The sequence below is a fragment of the Petromyzon marinus genome, unplaced genomic scaffold (assembly GCF_048934315.1).
Source record: "Petromyzon marinus isolate PM22_M1 ecotype Great Lakes invasive population unplaced genomic scaffold, UKy_Petmar_22M1.pri1.0 PM_Scaffold_31, whole genome shotgun sequence".
In the NCBI taxonomy this organism is placed as follows: Eukaryota; Metazoa; Chordata; class Hyperoartia; order Petromyzontiformes; family Petromyzontidae; genus Petromyzon; species Petromyzon marinus.
Window position 1 is genome coordinate 273,352 of NW_027423291.1, and position 19,914 is coordinate 293,265.

General features: G+C 44.2%; 1 protein-coding gene across 3 annotated transcripts; it reads right to left on the minus strand.

The window, feature by feature from the left end:
• Positions 1-547: 547 nt before the first annotated feature.
• On the minus strand, positions 548-18,238 carry LOC142923161 (ribonuclease inhibitor-like). Of its 3 annotated transcripts, none has more exons than XR_012940566.1 (5): positions 17,468-18,238; positions 14,335-14,421; positions 10,135-10,218; positions 9,309-9,551; positions 548-6,547 (listed from the first exon to the last, which is right to left on the minus strand). XR_012940566.1 is itself a non-coding variant. In XM_076064094.1 (5 exons), exons 1-4 carry the CDS (start codon positions 17,740-17,742, stop codon positions 10,171-10,173), a joined length of 456 nt encoding a protein of 151 aa, XP_075920209.1. In that variant the 5' UTR covers positions 17,743-18,238; the 3' UTR covers positions 6,909-9,551; positions 10,135-10,170. The 3 variants fall into 3 exon arrangements, 2 of the variants coding, with proteins under 2 accessions (XP_075920209.1, XP_075920208.1); XM_076064094.1 differs by lacking the exon at positions 548-6,547 and adding an exon at positions 11,915-11,960 and having other exon boundaries at positions 6,909-9,551; XM_076064093.1 differs by lacking the exon at positions 548-6,547 and having other exon boundaries at positions 6,909-9,551.
• Between the last annotated feature and the right edge of the window lie 1,676 nt (positions 18,239-19,914).

Below are 19,914 nucleotides of genomic sequence, written 5' to 3' on the forward strand. Positions count from 1 at the left end.
AAGCTGTGAGTTGTAGATTGTTGCGCAGCGAGACTCAATATGTGAATTGATCAGTAAACAAATTAAATATGTCAATCAATACAAACTACCATCACAATTATAGCAACCACCACCATTCGAATAATAATCACCACCATAATAATTATACCCGACACCACCATCAGAAGTAAAACTACAACGATTATCATAAGACTTGGAAACATCACCACCATCTGTTGGGGGACGGGTACATCTTATACTTCGTGACGTCTTTTTAAACATTCGTATAACTTCATTGCCACCACTGTCACGAGCCCTGTCGCGCACTACCCCGCAATCAATAATTATTATTTTCATTAGTTTACCCGAAATAGACTTAAAGATATCTTACAGAGTTCAAACAATGCAAATATTTACGTAGAATTAAGGTACTTCATGATGACCTTAATATTTTACACTTGTGGCGAGTTTTAATTTAAGGGCGCTGTATTTGGGGTGCTATGCTGGTAAGGACACCCCACAGAAACAATGTTAATACCCTTTAAACAAAACATTGAGAAAATTAGAACATGTCTGACTATCTGTATCGTTTATTATTCGGATTACTAACATAGCAAAATCGTCACAATATTCGATAGTCCTTGGCGAAAAACCATGTGTTTAAAATCTGGTGGTTTACGTGTTTGTAGGTACAAGTATTAAAGTTTCAAAATAACGTAACTTAGCAAAAATTAGGCTATTCATTTTTTATTCTAAATTCCCTTCACTTTCAGGAACATGTTATGGCTGTCAGTGATCAACGTGAATCTATAAACTTTACATTATTACCTCCTCAATAACGTTTCAAACAAATCCCACCAGGGCGCTGTGTACTGCCAGGTGCCGGCACGTGACTGGAGCAATGGCTCATGCAGCGCTGTAGCTGCAGTAGTGGTGACACCTGGTGTGAGTGAGCTCACGTGTCTGCACGTGGTAAAGCACAGCCTACTTGTCAGGGTTGCTCCATTTGAGCCCTCTGACTCTTCCCACAATGGAGGGTCTGTCCACTCACCAGGCCCCATAGCTGAACCACCCCACTCAGGCAAAGCCTAAGCCTACAAAAGTGGAGACCATTCCTCACTTTCCAACCACAACACAAATAAAAAAATCAATTAAAACCAAATACACCAAAACGCGCGACACAAAATCCAACGCTCACCACCACCATTGCTTTACGCATTTGTATCAACAACTCCCACATGTCGATAGTACGACTGTCCTCTTGAAAGCACAGATCTTGCTTCCTAAAAATGGGTAACGCACTCGATTAACTGTAATATTATGGTCACTGCATTGAACTTTGCTTGAGCACAGGTTGCGTTGAACTCGAACAAGGTAAGTTGAAACGATGATAATGGCCTGGTAACATTCACTGATCCACTGTGCAGAAGAGGAAAATGTTGCACACGAAGAAGGTAAGTTGATACTTGAATTCATGCCTGGTAACATCATCAACAACAATATCAGAACAATAAATTTTCTTCCTAAGTGACTTTACCAAAAGAACCAAAGAGTATAGATTCATGCAGTCACGAAAGCTTCAAATCAAGAGAACATTAATAATATATCAACGGCGATTTTACATATCGAAAATACCATCAACATTAATGACACATCGATAAAAATAAGGTTATATTGTATAATAGAAACAACAATATGGCAATGATAATATAATCAACACTACTTGTATACATTTTATCAACAGCCGTACAATAATTTTGCAACCACAACGGAAGCCACGATATAACCACAAACCAAATTATGACCACAATTAAAACGATAATGTAAGCACAATCATTACCACATTATTAGCACAACGCCCAAATTGCTACATTATTAACGCATTACAACGACAACATCCACATAATAAACTCAACATAATCACATCCACCATAACATAACCATAACTATGACGTAACCACATTAATATGGGAGAGAGAGGAGTTCGGATCCATTTTCTCTCCCATGCGAATACCTCAAAAGAAAGGGCACCAATGCGGACTTTTAAACGCGCTTTAAAAGCGGCATGAAGAAGGACAATAACTCGATCGGAAATACAGTCTTAATGAGATCTAGAATTGATTAACTATGCCTTGAGACACTTTGTCCAAGGACACGAATCAAACAGTCTAGCATAGAGCCCCCGCACATCGACCAATCACAGAACACCGAGTACCACCGACTTTAGAAAACTCTAGCATAGAGCACCCACGCATCGACCAATCACAGAACACCGAGTACCACCGACTTTACACAACTCTAGTATAGAGCCCCCGTGCATTGACCAATCACAGAACACCGAGTACCACCGACTTTAGAAAACTCTAGCATAGAGCCCCTGCGCATCGACCAATCACAGAACACCGAGTACCACCGACTTTACACAACTCTAGCATAGAGCCCCGCACATCGACCAATCACAGAACACCGAGTACCACCGACTCCTCGAAACTTCTCGCAACTCGAACAACACAGCTCCCCATCGCCCTCGTGTGTTAACAACAAAGCACAGTGGTAATAAAACAAACGACTGTTTGTACCAAACCTTCCACATGATCCACTCTTGTGTGACGACACAACGCAGCAGAAGTCCAGGGTAGCTAACGGCAGTCTCAGGACTTGGCTGGCGGCTTCAATAGCGCCCTGAGCAACTCAACGCAGTTACAGTCTCGGGATCTGCCTGGCGCCAACAACAGCACCTTGTCGAGCTCGACACGGCTGCAGTCACGGAGCTTGCGCTCTCGACAGCGCTCTTGAGAGACTCCACGTGGCGACAGTCTGAGGACTCGGCTGGCGCCTTCAGCCGCACGTTGAATAACTCAATGCAGCTGCTGTCCCGGTCACTGAGCCGCGCGCCCTGCAGCAACAGCAGCTGGTCCTCTACTGGAGTCCCTTGCACGTGGTAAGCGTCGATCGTCTGGCGAACGCCGACAGCAACAGCCGCCGCCACGGAATCCCCAGCCCCCTCAGCAGTATGAGGGCAATAGCAATCATCCTTGCATGTTTTCAAGATGATTGATATATTATTTAATTATTGCTTTGCGATTAATTTTAATTATTATTCTTATATATATAAGCCTCCACGCGTGCGCGCTTGCAAGGGATTTGGTTCTCGAACGGTGGGCTTTATGTAGGTAAAAATTTGCCAGGCAGCACGCCCTAAGCCCCGCGGTGGGAACAGACTATTCCGTTTTCTCATCCATAAACCTGAAAGTAGTTTAATTAACAAATTTGTGGCATTCTTATATTCATTATTTACTTATTGAACGACATCGACCGTACCAACTGACGACAATTGCCTGGGGGAGGTGGACCCTGCCAAGTGATGCGCTTTCGGTCCAGCTCACGGGGGACATTTCGTTTTAGCGTGTAACATGCAATATACACATCACACTGCGGATTTTTCATCACAGTATGATGTCCTATTCGCCCCCCCCCCAACACAATGTGTCCAGTTTATACTACAGAGTCCGTAGATAATATTATATTGCTTACATACCATTATTCTTGCACGGGCGGGTGATTGGGTGTGGGGGTAGTGGCCCAGCCTGCCAACGTGCCACCTCCCCCGCCTCTGCAATGTAGGCCAGGACGGGGGCTCCGCACGGGCCTAGGCCTGACCAAGCCTATGGTAAGTACAAATTTCCTTGCTTCTTACTCTAAGCACTCAGGTTCATTGTTTACTATTATTAAACAAATACGTTGACAAATATTACAATAACAATGTTTGTGTGTATATGATAACTCACATTCATTGCTTACTATTATGAAACAAATACGTTCCCAGATATTACAATAATAATCTTTGTGTGCACATAAGAACTCTGGTTCATTGTTTACTATTATGAAACTAATTGGTTCCCAGATATTACAATAATAATCTTTGTGTGCACATAAGAACTCTGGTTCATTGTTTACTATTACGAAACTAATTGGTTGCCAGATATTACAATAATTATGTTTGTGTGCAGATAATAACTCAGGTTCATTACGTAATATTATGAAACAAATACGTTGCCAGATATTACAATAATAATATTTGTGTGCCACATACGACCTCTGGTTCATTGTTTACTATTATCAAATAAGTTGGCAGATATTACAGCAATGTTTGTGTGCAGATAACTCAAGTTCATTGTTTACTATTATGACACTAATAAGTTGGAAAATATTTCTATAATAATGTTTGCGTGCAGATAACAACTCAGATTTATTGTTTACTATTATCAAACTAATAAGTTTCCAAATATTACAATAATAATGTTTGTGTGCACAAAACTCATTCTTACTTATTAGGCTGCTAAATATTTCCTTTTTCTGCTGTTTTTATGACGCTGCGACCGTCTACTGGCAGTCTGTCATGTGGCCTGCTGCCTGCTGATTAATTAACGTCAGTGCACTGCCACTCTATTATCTACACTGCTAATTTTGCTTTTGCCCATTAAAAGTGTATGCCAGTCTATAATCTGTTGCCTGCTTCTTTAGCTCACTCAGTGTACTGCCAGCCTTTCATGTCGACTGTATTCTGCTTTTTCAGCTGCTGCCCGTATTGCCAGCTTTTCATGTCGACTGTAGAAATGCTTATGTCATTGAGTCGGCATACTGGCAGTCTATAATCTAGACTGTAGCCTGCTTCTCAACTTACGTGTGTGTACTGCTGCTCTTTAATTTACACTTATTTAACCTTATTTCTTCAATGAATTTCTATTGCTTCGATTGTTCTTACATACCAAGAAAACACCATCGCACGATTTCCTGACACTAACAGAGCATACCATGCCCTACAATAACACATTTTCCTGTCGCAAGCCCAAGATGGGTACCACGTCAAGATTCCTCCAATTACAAAGCTGCAGGACAAAGACATCCTCACAAAACTGTCTCCTCTAAAAAACGGAAATTCCTTCGTGATCATGGACAGAGGAGGAAACCACATATTATTGTGCGCCAACCTCTTTCACCAGTATGTTATCGATGATGCCAACATTGAGAGTGAGCGCGTTCTTTACATTCAACTGAATCACAACCACCGGCGTGTGAACAGTATGCTCATCTCTGGGATGCCATCAATGCCGAAGGAGATGCAAATGGTCACAATGTGGGCTCATTAGTTATTTTGCCTTCATCCTTCACAGCTCCACCAAGATTCATGAATGAGAAGACTCAGGATGCCATGATGTACATCAGCCAATATGCCACGCTGCATCTCTTCATCACCTTCACTTGCAATCCGAAATGAAAGGAGATCCAGGTTTACTTTTATCCAAACCAAAAGCCACCAGACAGACATGACATCTTAGCGAGTGTCTTAAAGCTCAAAGTTTATGACCTCATGATGCTTATTACGACCAACGAAGGCGACATCTTTGCATAGACAAGCAGAACCTTGCACACAATTGGGTGGCAAAAACGTCATCTTCCTCATGCTCACATTTCCCTATGGATGACGTAAACAATTCATGCAAGTCATATTGACACATTTATCAGTGCTGAGCTACCTCACCCCCATCAAGACCCTGCCCATTTCCTATGTGGTCTGCAACCAAATGGTCCATGGCCCATGTGGCCAGTTCTATCCAAATGTGCCATGTATGCAAGACCAGAAGTGTTCCCAGAGGTATCCATGCAACTACTTAAAACACACTCAGTCGGCCCATGATGGCTATCGTTTATATCGTCACAGAACTACTGAGCATGATGGATTTCAAATTATGCTCAGTCCTGCCACTAACTCGCTAATTAAGGTTCACAACCGGTGGATTGTTCCCTACTGCCCTCTCCTGTGCAAGATCTTCCAGGCCCACTTTAATGTCAAATTCTGCTATTCTAAAAAAATCTATCAATTATCTTTGACAATACATCAACAAAGGCTCTGACATGCCTGTCTTTGCTTTACCAAACAGAGGGACAAAGTGTGCATGAGCTCAAACTTTTTTCCAAGGAACATACATCAACAACAATGGGGCCATTTGCTGAATTATTATCTTCTCCATCCATGACCGGAACCACAGTTGTCTATTTGCCACTTCACCTCCAAAATGGTCAACTCATCTACGTTCACAAAGGAAATGCCCAACAACAGGCCCTGGCGCCACAAGATACCACCCTGATGGCATTCTTTGTTTTGTGCACAATTTACCCATTTGCTACCAACCTGCTCTACCATTACGTTCCCTCCTACTATACATGGGCTGCTAAAAAAAAAACATTTAAGCGACATGCTGCTGACGATTTAACCGGATGCCTTAGGACAAGTCTACACAGTTCATCCCAACAATCAGCAGTGATACTTTCTCCCAATGCTTCTCCATGTTGCCAAAGGGCACAAATCTTTCCAAGACCTCTAAACAGTCGAAGGAGTTGTCTGTCAAACATACAGGGAAGCTTTCAATCTTCGTGCGATTCTTCCGCATTATCACCATCTTCATAAAGCTATGACAGAAGCTTCTGTTGGTCAGTCCCCTTTACAACTGACATTGCTCTTCTGCATGAATCTTCAAGTTTGCAGCCCATCTAACCCCATGGGACTCTGGCAAAAATACAAAGAGGGCATGAGTGAGGACATCCTCCACGGAGCTCAATTACAAAATACAAACCTCGACCTCAACTTTTCTGATGTCAATCTAGATTTGAAGTTTTCGTGACTTCTGTCATCTTCAAACAGGCCCTCATCCTCCTTCAGGACAAACTGCACTCCATTGGTGCTAAACACCTCGCGTCTATGGGACTACCAACGCCCTACAGGACAACCTGCATGCCCTTGCTCAAGAGATCCTACGTTCAATATGCTATTATGCTTTACAGCTTCGTACACTTATTGAGGAAAATTAACCAAAGCTGATGGATGCACAAATTGAAGCCTACACGAAAATTTTGCAACACATTGAGACTACCTTGATGCACCTGCCAGTACTCGAAAGACCTTTGTTTTCAAACTGCTCCTAGCTAAGACTCGCCAGAGAAAGAACATTGCTCCAGCTGTGGCATTATCGGGCATTGCAGTGTCAGTCGATGTGTGTGTGTCAGTCGATGTGTGTGTGCTGAGTCCATATGTGTGTGCATTTAGGTCCATGTGTGTCTGCGTATTTTTTGCCCGGGCAACGCCAGATGTGTGTGTGTACGTCGATGTGTGTGTGTTAGTCGATGTGTGTGCATGGCTCCATGTGAGTGTGTGTGTCTCTATGTGTGTCAGTCGATGTGCGTGTGTGTGAGTCCATATGTGTGTGTGTTAGTCCATGTTTGTGTTAGTCCATATGTGTGTGTAAGTCAATGTGTGTGTGTGTGAGTCGATGTGTGTGTTTGAGTCAATATGTGTGTGCGTGTAGGTCCATGCGTGTGTTTAAGTCCATGTGTGTGTCTGTCTTTTTCGAACGGACAACGCCCGATGTGTGTGTGCGTCGAAGTGTTTGTGTGTGTCAGTCCAAGTATGCGTGTCAGTCCATTTGTGTGCGTATCAGTCACTCGTGTGTGTGTTAGTCCATGTGTGTGTGTTAGTTGATGTGTGTGCATGGCTCCATCTGAGTGTGTAAGTGCATTTCTTTGCGTGTCTGTAGGCCCATGTGTGCGAGTGAGTGGAGAGAGTGCAGATCATTAAGGACCTTCATAATGGTGAGCGTGCCCGGGTAAAACTACGTGGCCGGGAGTCAGAGCCATTCCCTGTATACCTTGGGGTGCGACAGGGATGTCCTCTGGCTTCCACATTATTTAACATCTATTTTGACCACGTAGTTCGTGAAGCCTTCAATAGCTGTACCGGGGGAATCTCCATATGGTACAGATATAATGGGAGGCTGATCGATGCCCGGGTGCGGTCAAGGGATGGCTCCCTATTGCTCAACCATGTTATGTATGCTGATGATTTGGTAATAGCTGCTCATTCAGAGGAGGAGTTGGAGACGCTGCTGCTGAGACTGGAGCGTGCCACTAAGAGGTGGGGCCTTACCATCAGCCCCACCAAAACTAAGCACCTGCCTGGGTATTTTGTACCATCGGACACTCCACCCCCACAACTCCCAATCGGTGATGGGGCAGTTGTGGAGCGAGTGGAGAGTTTCCCATACCTGAGCAGTGTGCTTATGACCGGCTCCAGTTTAACAGCAGAGGTCTCACTCCGAATCAGTCGAGTGGCAATATCTTTTCATTGGTTGCGTAATGCTGTGTGGAAGCTACCTGGTCTGTCGCTCCGCACTAAGCTTCAGGTCTTCTCGGCCATGGTCATTCCCTCCCTTCTCTATGCTTGCGAAACTTGGACCCCCTAATGGAACATTTTCGCCGGTTAGAAACATTTAGGCCGGCCTGCCTACGATCCATCCTGGGTTTAACCAGGCTGGATTGTGTGAGGAGCTCACAAATCCTTGAAAGATCTGGACAAAGTCCCATCGGTGAGCTCCTCAAGGCAGGCAAGGCTGCGTTGGCTGGGCCATGTAGCCCACATGCCCAATCACCGCATGCTCAAACAGCTTTTGTTTGGCCTGATCGAGGGGGCTAAACGGGCGTGGCACAGGCTAGAGAAGAGATAAAGTGATGTGGTACAGGAGGATGTGGAGCTGAGTGGACATGCTGATGACTGGTACCAGTGATAGCAAGATCGGCCTCTGTGGAAGAGGCTCGTGAAAGACACTACTGGGCAGTTGGAGGCAGTCGCCCTCCAACAACAACGGAGGGTGGATCGAGCGATGCTCACGATAACGAGTGGTGCACCGGGTGGCTGAAGCACAGCAAGTTGGCACAGTAGGGGGCACAGGTGGTGCATCAGCCAGTCAGCTCAGCCATCTCAGTCAGTCGACCCGTGGCACCTGGGTCTGCCCCGTGACCTCCTGCCTGCGGGCGTCCGACACTTCACTAGGCCTCAAGGTGCAAATAGCCTGGCACAAGCGTCGTGGTGACGTCACCGCCACCAAGTGGCGAATAGCGGTTGTGTGTGTCTTTTTCGCTCGGGCAACGCTGGGTACTTCCCGTTAGTTATTAATAAATTCCTTCAAACTGACGTCGACTTGGAAGATTACTTTTAGACCGATCAATGCGCAGTTGAAAGTTAAAATACATGAATATTAAACAGATATAGGGTGACTGTTGAGACAAATGTATGCACATTCATTAAAAAACATTCCTACTCAGTGCCAGACCATTTCAAATCCACTTGCATCCCCTTCCCCCGCATGTCCTCCGCATGCCCCCCAGCACCACTCCCCCACAACCCCCAACATCGCTTCCTTCCACAACACATTCATAAATACACTTCAACATCATCGTAATCACCACGCTCATCAGAATCTTGGAGCCGCATTCACCTCCGGCTCCGTGTGGAGCTCACAAAGAGTTCCCCGCTCATTGTATCAGAGCCGGTGCCGGCGATCGGAGCTGTGGAGGTGAAATGCTACAGGCTGGTGTGCGATTCGCTCATGGGGCAGCTCCGTCTGCTGCTGGGTCAGCATCGCCTCTCAGCTTAAATCTACAAACGCAGGTTTACTCTGTGAGTCCAGTTGCTCCTCAGCTCCTGCTTCACTTCCTCACTGAAGTCATTGCCATCCACCCTGCAGCACAGAGAGAGGTTCACGCTGACGCGGGTTCACACGGAGACTCGAGCAGCTCCTCACAGTTCGAGACCCACACAGCCCCCACAACAACCGCGCTGGATGAAGGTCTCCCCATGCCATGAGAGCTGCTTTACAATACTTCACCACGCAGGTCATTGCAGGTCTGTGATGGCAGGGACTGCAGATCTAGGATAGTATAGTTCAAGGGAGAATTGTGCTGCACACTGGTCCGTTGCCCACAACTTAGCTCTGCTGCCTATAACCCCTGTGGTTATGTGCGTCATCCATCTAAGCACTATCTAGGCTAAAACCTGCTTATCTTGCAGATTTAAGATAAGGCGCATTCCCAGTCGTTTGGTCATGCTCCTTGGTCTGATAATGCTTATTACATGTACTGGAATACACTCCACGACTAATCCCAGTTCTGGCAATGGCTCGTGTTGATAGGACACAGCCGTGCTGTGGAGAAGGTCCATTGCTCAAAACATTGCCTTTTGCATATATTTGTTATGTTAAGGCTACAGAGTTTTGTCTGTAGCAACAATTAGAGTGCGTATGAGACACGAGCAGCATAACTTACCAGAGCTCCCTCAATGATTTGTTGGTGATCATAATGTCATGAAGAGATAGGATCGATTTGTCCATCAGTGAGCAGTACTGCAGACTACAGGAGAGAAGAGGCACTGAGTGAGGTGAAATTGGAAAATAAAGTGTACACTCACAAGAAATGGAGAGCAACTCAACATCCTTCAATACAATGACAATGGTGGAAATCTTATAGAATCAGTTAAACAAAGAGGGAGGGAGTGATCATTGCAGACACAGGAAAGCAACCCTATTTGTCTATTATTTGTGTAATGCGGCTTTGTCCAACACGACATTTCCAGTAACGTAACCCCCCGGCGAGGTCTGCCTGTATGAAATATTGTATTCAATATTGTTTGACCATGAAAGGCCAATGTAGATACAGGCAGAATGGCCAGAATCAAAATGTGAATATTTATTTATATTGGAGAATCAGAAAAGCTACTTGACTTTACCGAAAGAACCAAAGAGTATGGATTCCTGCAGTGACGAAATCTTCAAATCAAGATAGAATGTTTTCAATGTATAGGTTTGGCGTATAGGTCATTGGTGACTTTATGGCTGTAATAAGGGTCAGGTTGTGGTCTTATGAAGGTAAACGCATGGGTGGGCAATTAATGTCAAGATTGCAGCCGTTCGTTATATAAACTAATTAATTTTAATTTACGACGTTAAATACACATGGCCATCGATTATATCCAGAGCGTCATTATCTGGCTTCCAACATCCGGTGAAACGGGAAAAACTGCTGGAAAGGCTTTACCAGTTTACCGACCGGCACCATGTGCGTGACAAAACAAGTAGCTATGCTTTATTTCAGTGCCAAATAATATATACAGTACATTACACATTACAAACAACTTAAAAATGAAAATTCTGCACGTATATACACTTTTCATGACTAATAACTAGTCATAGAAACTGAAAATATACAGTGCGATCCAGCGAAAATTGCGTGCAATTCGGCATTTGCCAAATCACCGGTCTGAAGGCTGCATCAGTGCGACGATTGTCAAACAAAAGTTGTCAAATACAAGTTGTTGTTGTCAAACATAAGTTGTTGTCAAACAAGTTGTTGTCAAACACAAGTTGTTGAACAAGAGCCTAGTACGCACATCACCCCATGCAGAGTCTTCGATATTGGAGTGGTAATAGCGGTACAGTAAATACCGTCACTTTTTACAGCAGGATATTTATTTTGTCATTGTATATTTATTTAAATATGTTCACACCGCAAACTACTTATAACACCAAATATACATACAGAACACCGATAAACATCTTATTCAAGAATGTGCAAAAATAAGCTATTTTAAATAATGATGCGATTATCTGGGTTTTTTTTTAATCCAGTACCCCATTCCCTCCCTAGCCACTGGATAATCGATGATCTACTGTATTAACATAATATTGTTTAAATCATGGGTTAAAGTAGGTAATGTGACAATTGTATTATTTAATAGTGGTTAAAAGTGCTGTAATAAGTGTGGCTAATAACTTAATGATTGCATAAGAAATAAAGTTATAATAGACGTTAAAATACAACATTATCATGCTATACTGAGTATATTATATTCTTTGGTCTTTCAGTAAAGTCACGTAGATAGGTTCAAAAAAATAACAAAAAATAACCATAAGCTATGACGTTTCAATCGCAACACAAGCAGTCGTCTTCGGGGTTAGCTTCCAAGGCAAACTGTTTATAACGGTTTCAAATAGGTATAGCCCAAATGTCTGCAGCCAATGATAATGTAAGTGGTGGAGAGCCAACCTACCGCAACCAAGTGGTCGGCGCGCGAAGTGGCTGTGCTTTTGTGAACCCTGTGAAAGCGCAAGTTTTAAATGGGCGTAAAGCACCACTAACATCGAAAGGTGCTACGATGGAAACATCATAGCCAATTATGACTTAAAACTGGTCGATAACGTTCTTCCTATGATTGCTCAGTTTGTACTCACCTGCTCGGTTGAAAATGTGTCTGTGTCTATATACATGGATGGCTTCATGAACGAACCTTTGTTGATAGCCAGTGGGCGGGCAAAGTACCTTCGTCTTGGAGAAATCAATTCCGTGTGAGCCCACCGCATTAAAACAATGATTAGCCACGGCCGAGGTATTGGTCCTACCGTGTTTCAGATCTGCCTAAAGTTCACGAACACAGTCCGAGACATGTCGCTTAGTTTCCCCAATGTAACTACTGCTGCAGACACATCTTAGTTTGTAGACAACGGGGCATTGCATGTCAGGGATCACATCCTTCACAGTGACCCCTGCCAGTGACCCCTGCTATGTATTGCAAGGTGATGGTTTTGATTGGGTCCTCAGAAGGGTATTTTCCAACGGTTGGGGTGATAGCTTTACGGATTGTGTAGTCCAAATATCCATTTATCTTCAGAGCTTGGTGTACATGTTACAGTTCATGGGCTAGGTGTTGACGGTCGCAAATACACCGAGCTCTATGGTGTAGAGTTTTGATTAGGGAATTATTCTGGGATGGATGGTAGTGGGAGTAGGTAGGCATCCGTATGGGTGGCTTTCCTGTAGAGAGTGTCCCATTGAGCCATCTGGTCTCTTTTCTATTAAAACATCCAAGAATGGTAACTTGCCATTCCTTTTCCACCTCCATGGTGAAATTGATGGCTGGTTGTATGGCATTGATGTGGTTGAGGAATTGATTCAGAGCTGGTCTGCGATGTGGCCAGGTGACGAACGTGTCATCTACGTGCCTCTTCCACAAGGACAGACTAGAGTGGATGCCTGGATGGCATCTGTCTCTTATTTTTCCATGAAAACATTGGCTACAACTAGATATAAGAGAGAACCCATTGGGGTACCTTCAACTTGTTTGTAGAATGTTCCATTCCAGGTGAAATGTTGGTGAGGCAGTGTCACACCAAGGCCGGTACATCAGCATTCAGTCCTTGTTGGACCAAATCTTCAATGATTGCAATGGTGTCAAGCACAGGAACTTTGGTAAACAAGAGACCACGTCGAAACTAACGAGCAAATGACCTTGAAAAAGTGAGATGTCCTTAATTAACGATACCAATTGAGCTGAGTTGAGTACAGCTGAGGTGGTCTTACCAGTGAATTGTTGTAAGGTCTCAGACATAAATCGGGCCAGTTTGTAGGTGGGTGAGTCAATGGTGGAGGCGATAGGGCGAAGGGGTAATAAATTATTAAAAGCTTTCGTGACTGCATAAAATTGCTCATTGTTTTTTTCGGTAAAGTCACGTATGTAGAAATACAATAAAATTATATTAAAACAAAACAATCACGACGTTTCGATCACAACACAAGCGATCTTTATCAGGTGATTGTTTTGTTTTAATATAATTTTATTGTATTTCTACATACGTGACTTTAGCGAAAAAAACAATGAGTAATTTTATGCAGTCACGAAAGCTTTAATAATTTATTAACACACTTCTACGGGGATGTTACCGTTGCATTTCTGTCCTAAATGTACACCCCAAGCCTGTTCCCATCCCCCCCCCCCCCCCCCGCTTCTGTGTATGTGCAAGATGTGCCTTTTTTGAGCTGCCACAAGATGTTTTTTGAGCTGCCGCTCTCTCTGCCGCCCCCCCCCTCAACCTTATTTCCTATTTAAGCTTCTGTTCATCCCTCTCTCTCTCTCCTTGCCTCTCTGTCCGTCTTTCCTACTGACCGTGTACCTCGTATTTTCACTCTGTCTATGCTGGTTTGTGCAATCCAGAAGTTGAACACGAAATTTAACACTCTTCTGAAATTCGTGGTCTGCCAGGAAGTGTCTAACTGTGTTGTTGTCCTGACTGGCTGTGCTATTTAATAACACTAAATATACAGAGCACCTAAAAATATAATCTTACTTAAGAATATGCAAAAATAAGCCATTTTAAATAATGATGCAATTATCTGGTGTTTTTGAAATTCCGACTGCCGGATAATCGACGATCTACTGTATTACCATAATATAATTTGAAACAATATCATTGATTAGAGTAGGTAATGTGATAATTGTAATTGTATTGTTAATAGTGGTTAAAAGTGCTGTAATAAGTGTGGCTAATAACTTATTTGACGAGTGCATAAAAACAAAGTTATAATAGACGTTAAAATACAACATTATTATGTTATACGAGTATCTTTGTGTTTTGTGTCTGTGTGTGTATATTTGTTTAGGTGTGCTTATATGTGTGTGTGCATCAGGACACTCACGCTAACGTCTCCAAACTCCCTTCTCTTCCCAACATCCCGTCCGCTAAAAGTCGGAGGCCGCTGTCTCCGATCTCGTTGTGACTCAACCTAAACCCGGGTGGACGAGAAAAGGGACAGCGCTGACTCACTGAGCCCACGGGAACCGCGGAGTCAAACACGCGGTGACTGAGGGACACTCACAATGGCGGTGCACGTGACCAGAGCACACACGTTCATGAGCAAAGCTGCTCATTGTTTCATGTATAACACAGAAGCATATGATATTTGTGGCATTCACAAATATTTTACTCACAATCATCCATTCATTTATACTGCACTGTACCTTTATAATCTGAAACGTGTTTGTGTTTACAAGGGTCTTGTTTTGCAAGACCTCCTCTACAAAAAAACAAAGATCCCCCGTGTAGCCTTAACAGACTGTAGGGGCAAGTGCTGTTAGCGAGCACCTACTGTATGAAGGCCAGAACGGCACACGAGGGGGTGGGTGGCCAGCACCACGCCCGACCGCCTTTGTCTCCCCAGTGATGATGTTTACACACCGCACCAGGTCCTCATTTGAGGCTGAGTCGACCTAGAGGGAGGCCCACGTCCGGTTCAGATAATCGTCACCGGTGTTGGCCGTGAGCGGGAATCGAACCCAGGACGCCGGGTTCATAGCCCAGCGTAGCGCTACCCGCTACACTACCGCTCCTCGTCTACACACCTACATACACACACAGTAACTAAAGTAAATGACTCATGAAATAAACTTAAAATTCAAACCAGCAATAGAAACATGGGAATATATAGTTCTCAGTATAGAAAACAAGCAATTACGTAATGCTACCTAAGGAAAATAATTACGTAATGATATTTAAAAAATACCTTAATCCTGTGAAGCTCGGGCTCGGTGAAGGCGGCGTTTTGGTTGAGGCGGGGCTTAAGCCTCGCTCCGCAGGAGACGACCGCAACCTCAACGCGCTGCACTAGTTGTTCTTATGTAATTAACGCTACCATTTCCACACGTTGAATTTTATTACACGATTCATGGGAGCATTTCTGTAAATTCGGATTTCCGTAAACCTGGGACTGCCTGCACATACATGCGTATATTAACTAATTTGTCCATGGCGCACTCAGATCACTGGACGAATTGCGCTTCATGAATGTGAATCCTTATTATATGAAGATTGCTTGCATTCATTTTAATGTAAAAAAATACTGTCACATTAAAACTGCAGACTCAAACAGGGGTGTGTAAAAGTGTGTGAGTGTGTAGTAACGTGCACGTATTCGTGTATATGCATATTAGTGTATATGTACATGTGAGTGAGTGTGTGTATATTCATATATGAGTGTGTACATTAGTGTACATGTAAGATCTAATAAATCTGAAAATCTAAATAGGCACGAGCCTGGATGGTGCTTCTACCCATGACTAACATGCATTACAACAGGTGTTGTAGCCTGCGGAGCTGCGTTATGGCAATGGAACAACATTCATCTCTATGCTCTACACCAACCCACACTGACAAGATTGGTGATGTATGGTCAAATAACCCCCAAGACCTGCATGGTATGGGAGTGCCTTATCCAGCAGTGGAGTGACCAAAGGCTGCATGCACTGTGTACGTTTGTGTGTGTACATGTCTGTGTGTATATACGAGTGTCTTTGATTGTGTTTAGGGGAATGGTGGGAAAGTTGTTGGCACATTACATTACGAACTAAGTGACCTGGGTTTAATATCTGTAAACAGCATCAGTGGTGAGTGATAAAATAAAATCTAGGGTGACTCAGCCTTAAATGAGTACCTGGTATGTTGTGTAAACATCAGCAATGGGGAGAAAAAGACAGCCAAGGACGGTGCTGGTCAGGGAAGTGCGATCAGCACTTGCCTCAAAAGTGTGTGCAGGCTCCACGGGGAGATTGTCTTTGTGCTCTAAAGTGCAGTGTAATAGTGTGTGTTTGTTCCCTGTCACTGGCTTCACTTTCCCCACCAGTTTATATGGGCTACTTGGGGGATCTTTGTCTCTTTAATGCTTTACAACTAAGATTAACACCCATTACCAATCAGCTGTCTCTGTAGTGGTGAGCACAATCACTGACCATGATCCACTGTGAACCAGGGGCTTGAATCGGCCACGTGGATCAAACCGTTACCCTCACTCTCCACCGCAGTCGCAATCAGGGCTACATTTTCTCAGTATGGCCTAAGGTCACCTCACTCCCTGCATATAGTGTGAGGGCTATCATTATCGCTAATTAAATGTTGCTGAAGATGATGGAAAACTTTACAGCATCCATGAATATGCATAACTTTTTTTTTCCTTTTGTACTTTAACATACAGTGAGTGCAGCATTCACTGTGGACCCACCTACTCACTGTACATTTACTCACCCACTCACACTAATTCACTCATTCACCAACCCACTCACACAATAATTCACTCATTCACCAACCCACTCACACACTAATTCACTCATTCACCAACCCACTTACACGCCACTCACATCCTCACTTAACTCCACATATTCACTCATCGATCCACCCACCAAGTCACCCACCAACTCAAGCAGGCACGCACTCACTCACCGAACCTCATCCCTCAGTGGATGAGTGGGAGTGGGTATGCGGCTGGAGAGTGAAGGTATGGGCAAGGGTGGGGGATGGGTTATGGAAAAAGTGAAGGCAGGAGCAGATTGGGGGTTAATGGGAGGTATCAAGGGAGGGGTGAGCGTGGCGTGCGGGGAGAGGAGTGAAGTGAGTGAGGACAATGATGGCAGTGGCAAGGGGAATAATTTGTCAAAATTTGTATTCATGCTTGGGCTACGCAAGACCGAGTGTTTACGTGAGAATGGAGTTACATTGTACTGTATGCACAGTTAATAAGTGAGGATTCTTATAGAGAAAGATCTGCCGTATAGCCTTAACAGACTGCTGGGGAAAGTGCCGTTAGGGAGCACCTATGAAGGCCGGCATGGCATATGATGGAGTGGGTGGCCAGTATCACGCCCGGCTGCTTTTGTCTCCCGAGTAGCGATGCTTTACACACCGCACCTGGTACTCAATTGAAACTAAGTTGATATCACACACACACACACACATGCACACACAATTTGTGAAGTAGTGAAGGCGAGGTGTGCAAGTCTTACAGTAGCTCTTTACATCTGTGCAGTCCAGGCTGAAGCCTCTTCATTTCCTCGGTGCCGATGCCACAGCCGAACAGGTTGAGTGTCTCCACAGGTTCTTCTCGCTGCAGCAGGATCCAGGAGATGGCAGAGCAGTCTGGCAGGGACAGCCTTGTGAGTGACAGGTCTATCTCAGTCATGGACCGAGTGGCATCACTCAGGGACTTGCGGTCATGCAGCTCGTGCAAGCAGTGCAGGAGACTGATGAGCCTGTGTCTGTCAACATTCTGAGTCTCCATGCTGTGATTGAGCCACTCGATTATTTCCTTTTGAGAATCAGCAGATGGAGGATCCAAGATACCCTCAAAGAACTTCCATGGAGGGCTTGATGCTAGTCCACAAAAAAAAACCTCTGAAACACATCAAACCTCCCATCTTTGCTGTCCTTAATAGCCTTGATGACGTCACTCACTGGCCGTGTTGAATGTGACAGATGCACGGCTATCGCTGCAAAAAATTCCTGCATTGTCAAGTGTGAAAATGAATAACAACTCCCTTGTTGAATGCCCTCACATGTGAACACTTTGTTGATGAATGTACTTCCTAGTTCAGAAGAACTAACAAAACACTCTTCTAGATATTTTTGGCTGAACATCTGGATGTTTTGCTGAACCCCCTTCAGAGCCATATTGGCAAGAGACTTCCTTGGTTCCGCGGCTGCCACGTCCATGGTGTTTTATGAGCCCACACACGTATTGCGTGAAGAGGTCAGTCATTGATTTGAGGATAATCTAAGAATGATCAGACTTTTGTAAATGTTCCTTCAGTGTAATGGCTGCTATATGGCAGAATGAAGGGTTCTGGGACAATGTATTCACCGTTTCATTTTCCTGCAGGAGCTTGAGTGCCCTTTCTGCTAGACTCCTGTCTTGGTAAAATTTGTTTAAGAATGATAGTTTATCGTCGTTGGAAAACCCAGTGATTTCAACAGCTCGATCAACATTCACTTCACTCAGCTGCTCCATGGCAATGGGTCTGGTCGTTATCAAGACCGAGGCCTTGGGCAAGAGATTTCCATTCACTAGGGCAGCAATGATGGCTTCTACTGTTGCCGTCTTACGTGGATCAGTGCAAGTATTGGCATAGTGAAGGCGCTTTCCAAACTAGTCCAACCCATCCATAACAAAAAGGGTTCTCTCTTGGTTTGTGAAAACCTCATCCGCTTTGTTTCCCAAACATGAGTGCATCACAGAAAACAGCTCTGCGAGTGACACCTCTCCAACATCATTTATCTCCCTGAACGTGATGAGCACAATGTGCTCAAAGCGTTGTGCAAACACTCTCTCACCTGACAGAAGGCTGTGCACAATGAATTTGCTCAACATGGTTTTACTGCTGCCTGGAGTCCCCACCACAATAACCAGTCGAGGGTGTGTTTTTTTTTCCAATGGAACTGATGGGATCAAAGAGCTTCTTGTAAGTCATCCCTTCTCTATGTGCTCTCTCCATCGGCTCCTTGTGCTGTTTGCCTCTCGCTAGTAACTCGTGCTCCTTGGTTTCTTGATGGCGGTAGTAGGGAACCAGAATTGGCTTCACCATCCTCTCCAGCAAAAACACTGCAGGTTCTCCAGGTCGTGCGTCGTAGGTTCGTGTTAATGATGTCAGCTTCAGCAAGAATTCTCTGAAATCCTCACCAGGGTTATCTAAATTAAACAGATATTATTTAGCAAACAAATTAGTTTCATTTATACTAAAAAACATTCCTATAGCAGAAAAATATGATTAAATAAACTATGTAATTAAAAAAAGCGTAGCGAATTCGTTCACTATGGATAATGCAGCAACATCATGTACATCACGAATTATTGCGTGGAAGTTTTCACGAAGCGTATTCTACAAATGCAATTTTTATAAACACTGTACCTTTGTAAAATATATTTTTTATTATGACAAAAATGTTCCAACCACTTGAATTTAACTTTTTATATTTCACTAGTATTGGGGCTGTGTTTCCTCTCCCATCTCAAGCTGGCCTATATCACGTAGCACGGGGGCTACACTGTGGTGGAGGAGTGCAGTACACCAGGCACGGTTCTCTGCAGGTAGAGAAGATGCAGTGTTTGCTAACTGGCGGAGCCAGTTATGGGGGGGGGGGGGGGGGTGGCACGTGCCTCCCCTGATCCGATCGAAATCCTTAATTTCGATCGATAAATCAACATTTTGCGACCGCCACTGTGTAGCATATTACTATGTGCCAGAGACTCTATGAGATGATAGGACAATAGTCTGAGTCCATAATTGGCAATAAGTAACGGCAAAGCAGTTATAAGTGATTCACATAAGTGTGCGCAGTTGCGTATACAGTGCACGACTTCCCTGAAGGGACACCTTCAGCGAGCGCGATGCCGATCACACGGTTCGAATTCGACCCTCGATCGTTGGCTGCGCCATCGCCGCACACGCGTCGAATA

What these genes read in the sequence shown, in the direction of transcription:
- LOC142923161 (XM_076064093.1), bottom strand. Translation starts at nt 17,742, where the DNA reads ATGGAGACTCAGAATGTTGACAGACACAGGCTCATCAGTCTCCTGCAC. An exon ending in CACAGATGTAAAGAGCTACT is followed by an intron (nt 14,422 to 17,467) that starts GTAAGACTTGCA and finishes ACCCGGGTTTAG; the next exon opens with GTTGAGTCACAACGAGATCG. An exon ending in GGGAGTTTGGAGACGTTAGC is followed by an intron (nt 10,219 to 14,334) that starts GTGAGTGTCCTG and finishes TCTCTCCTGTAG; the next exon opens with TCTGCAGTACTGCTCACTGA.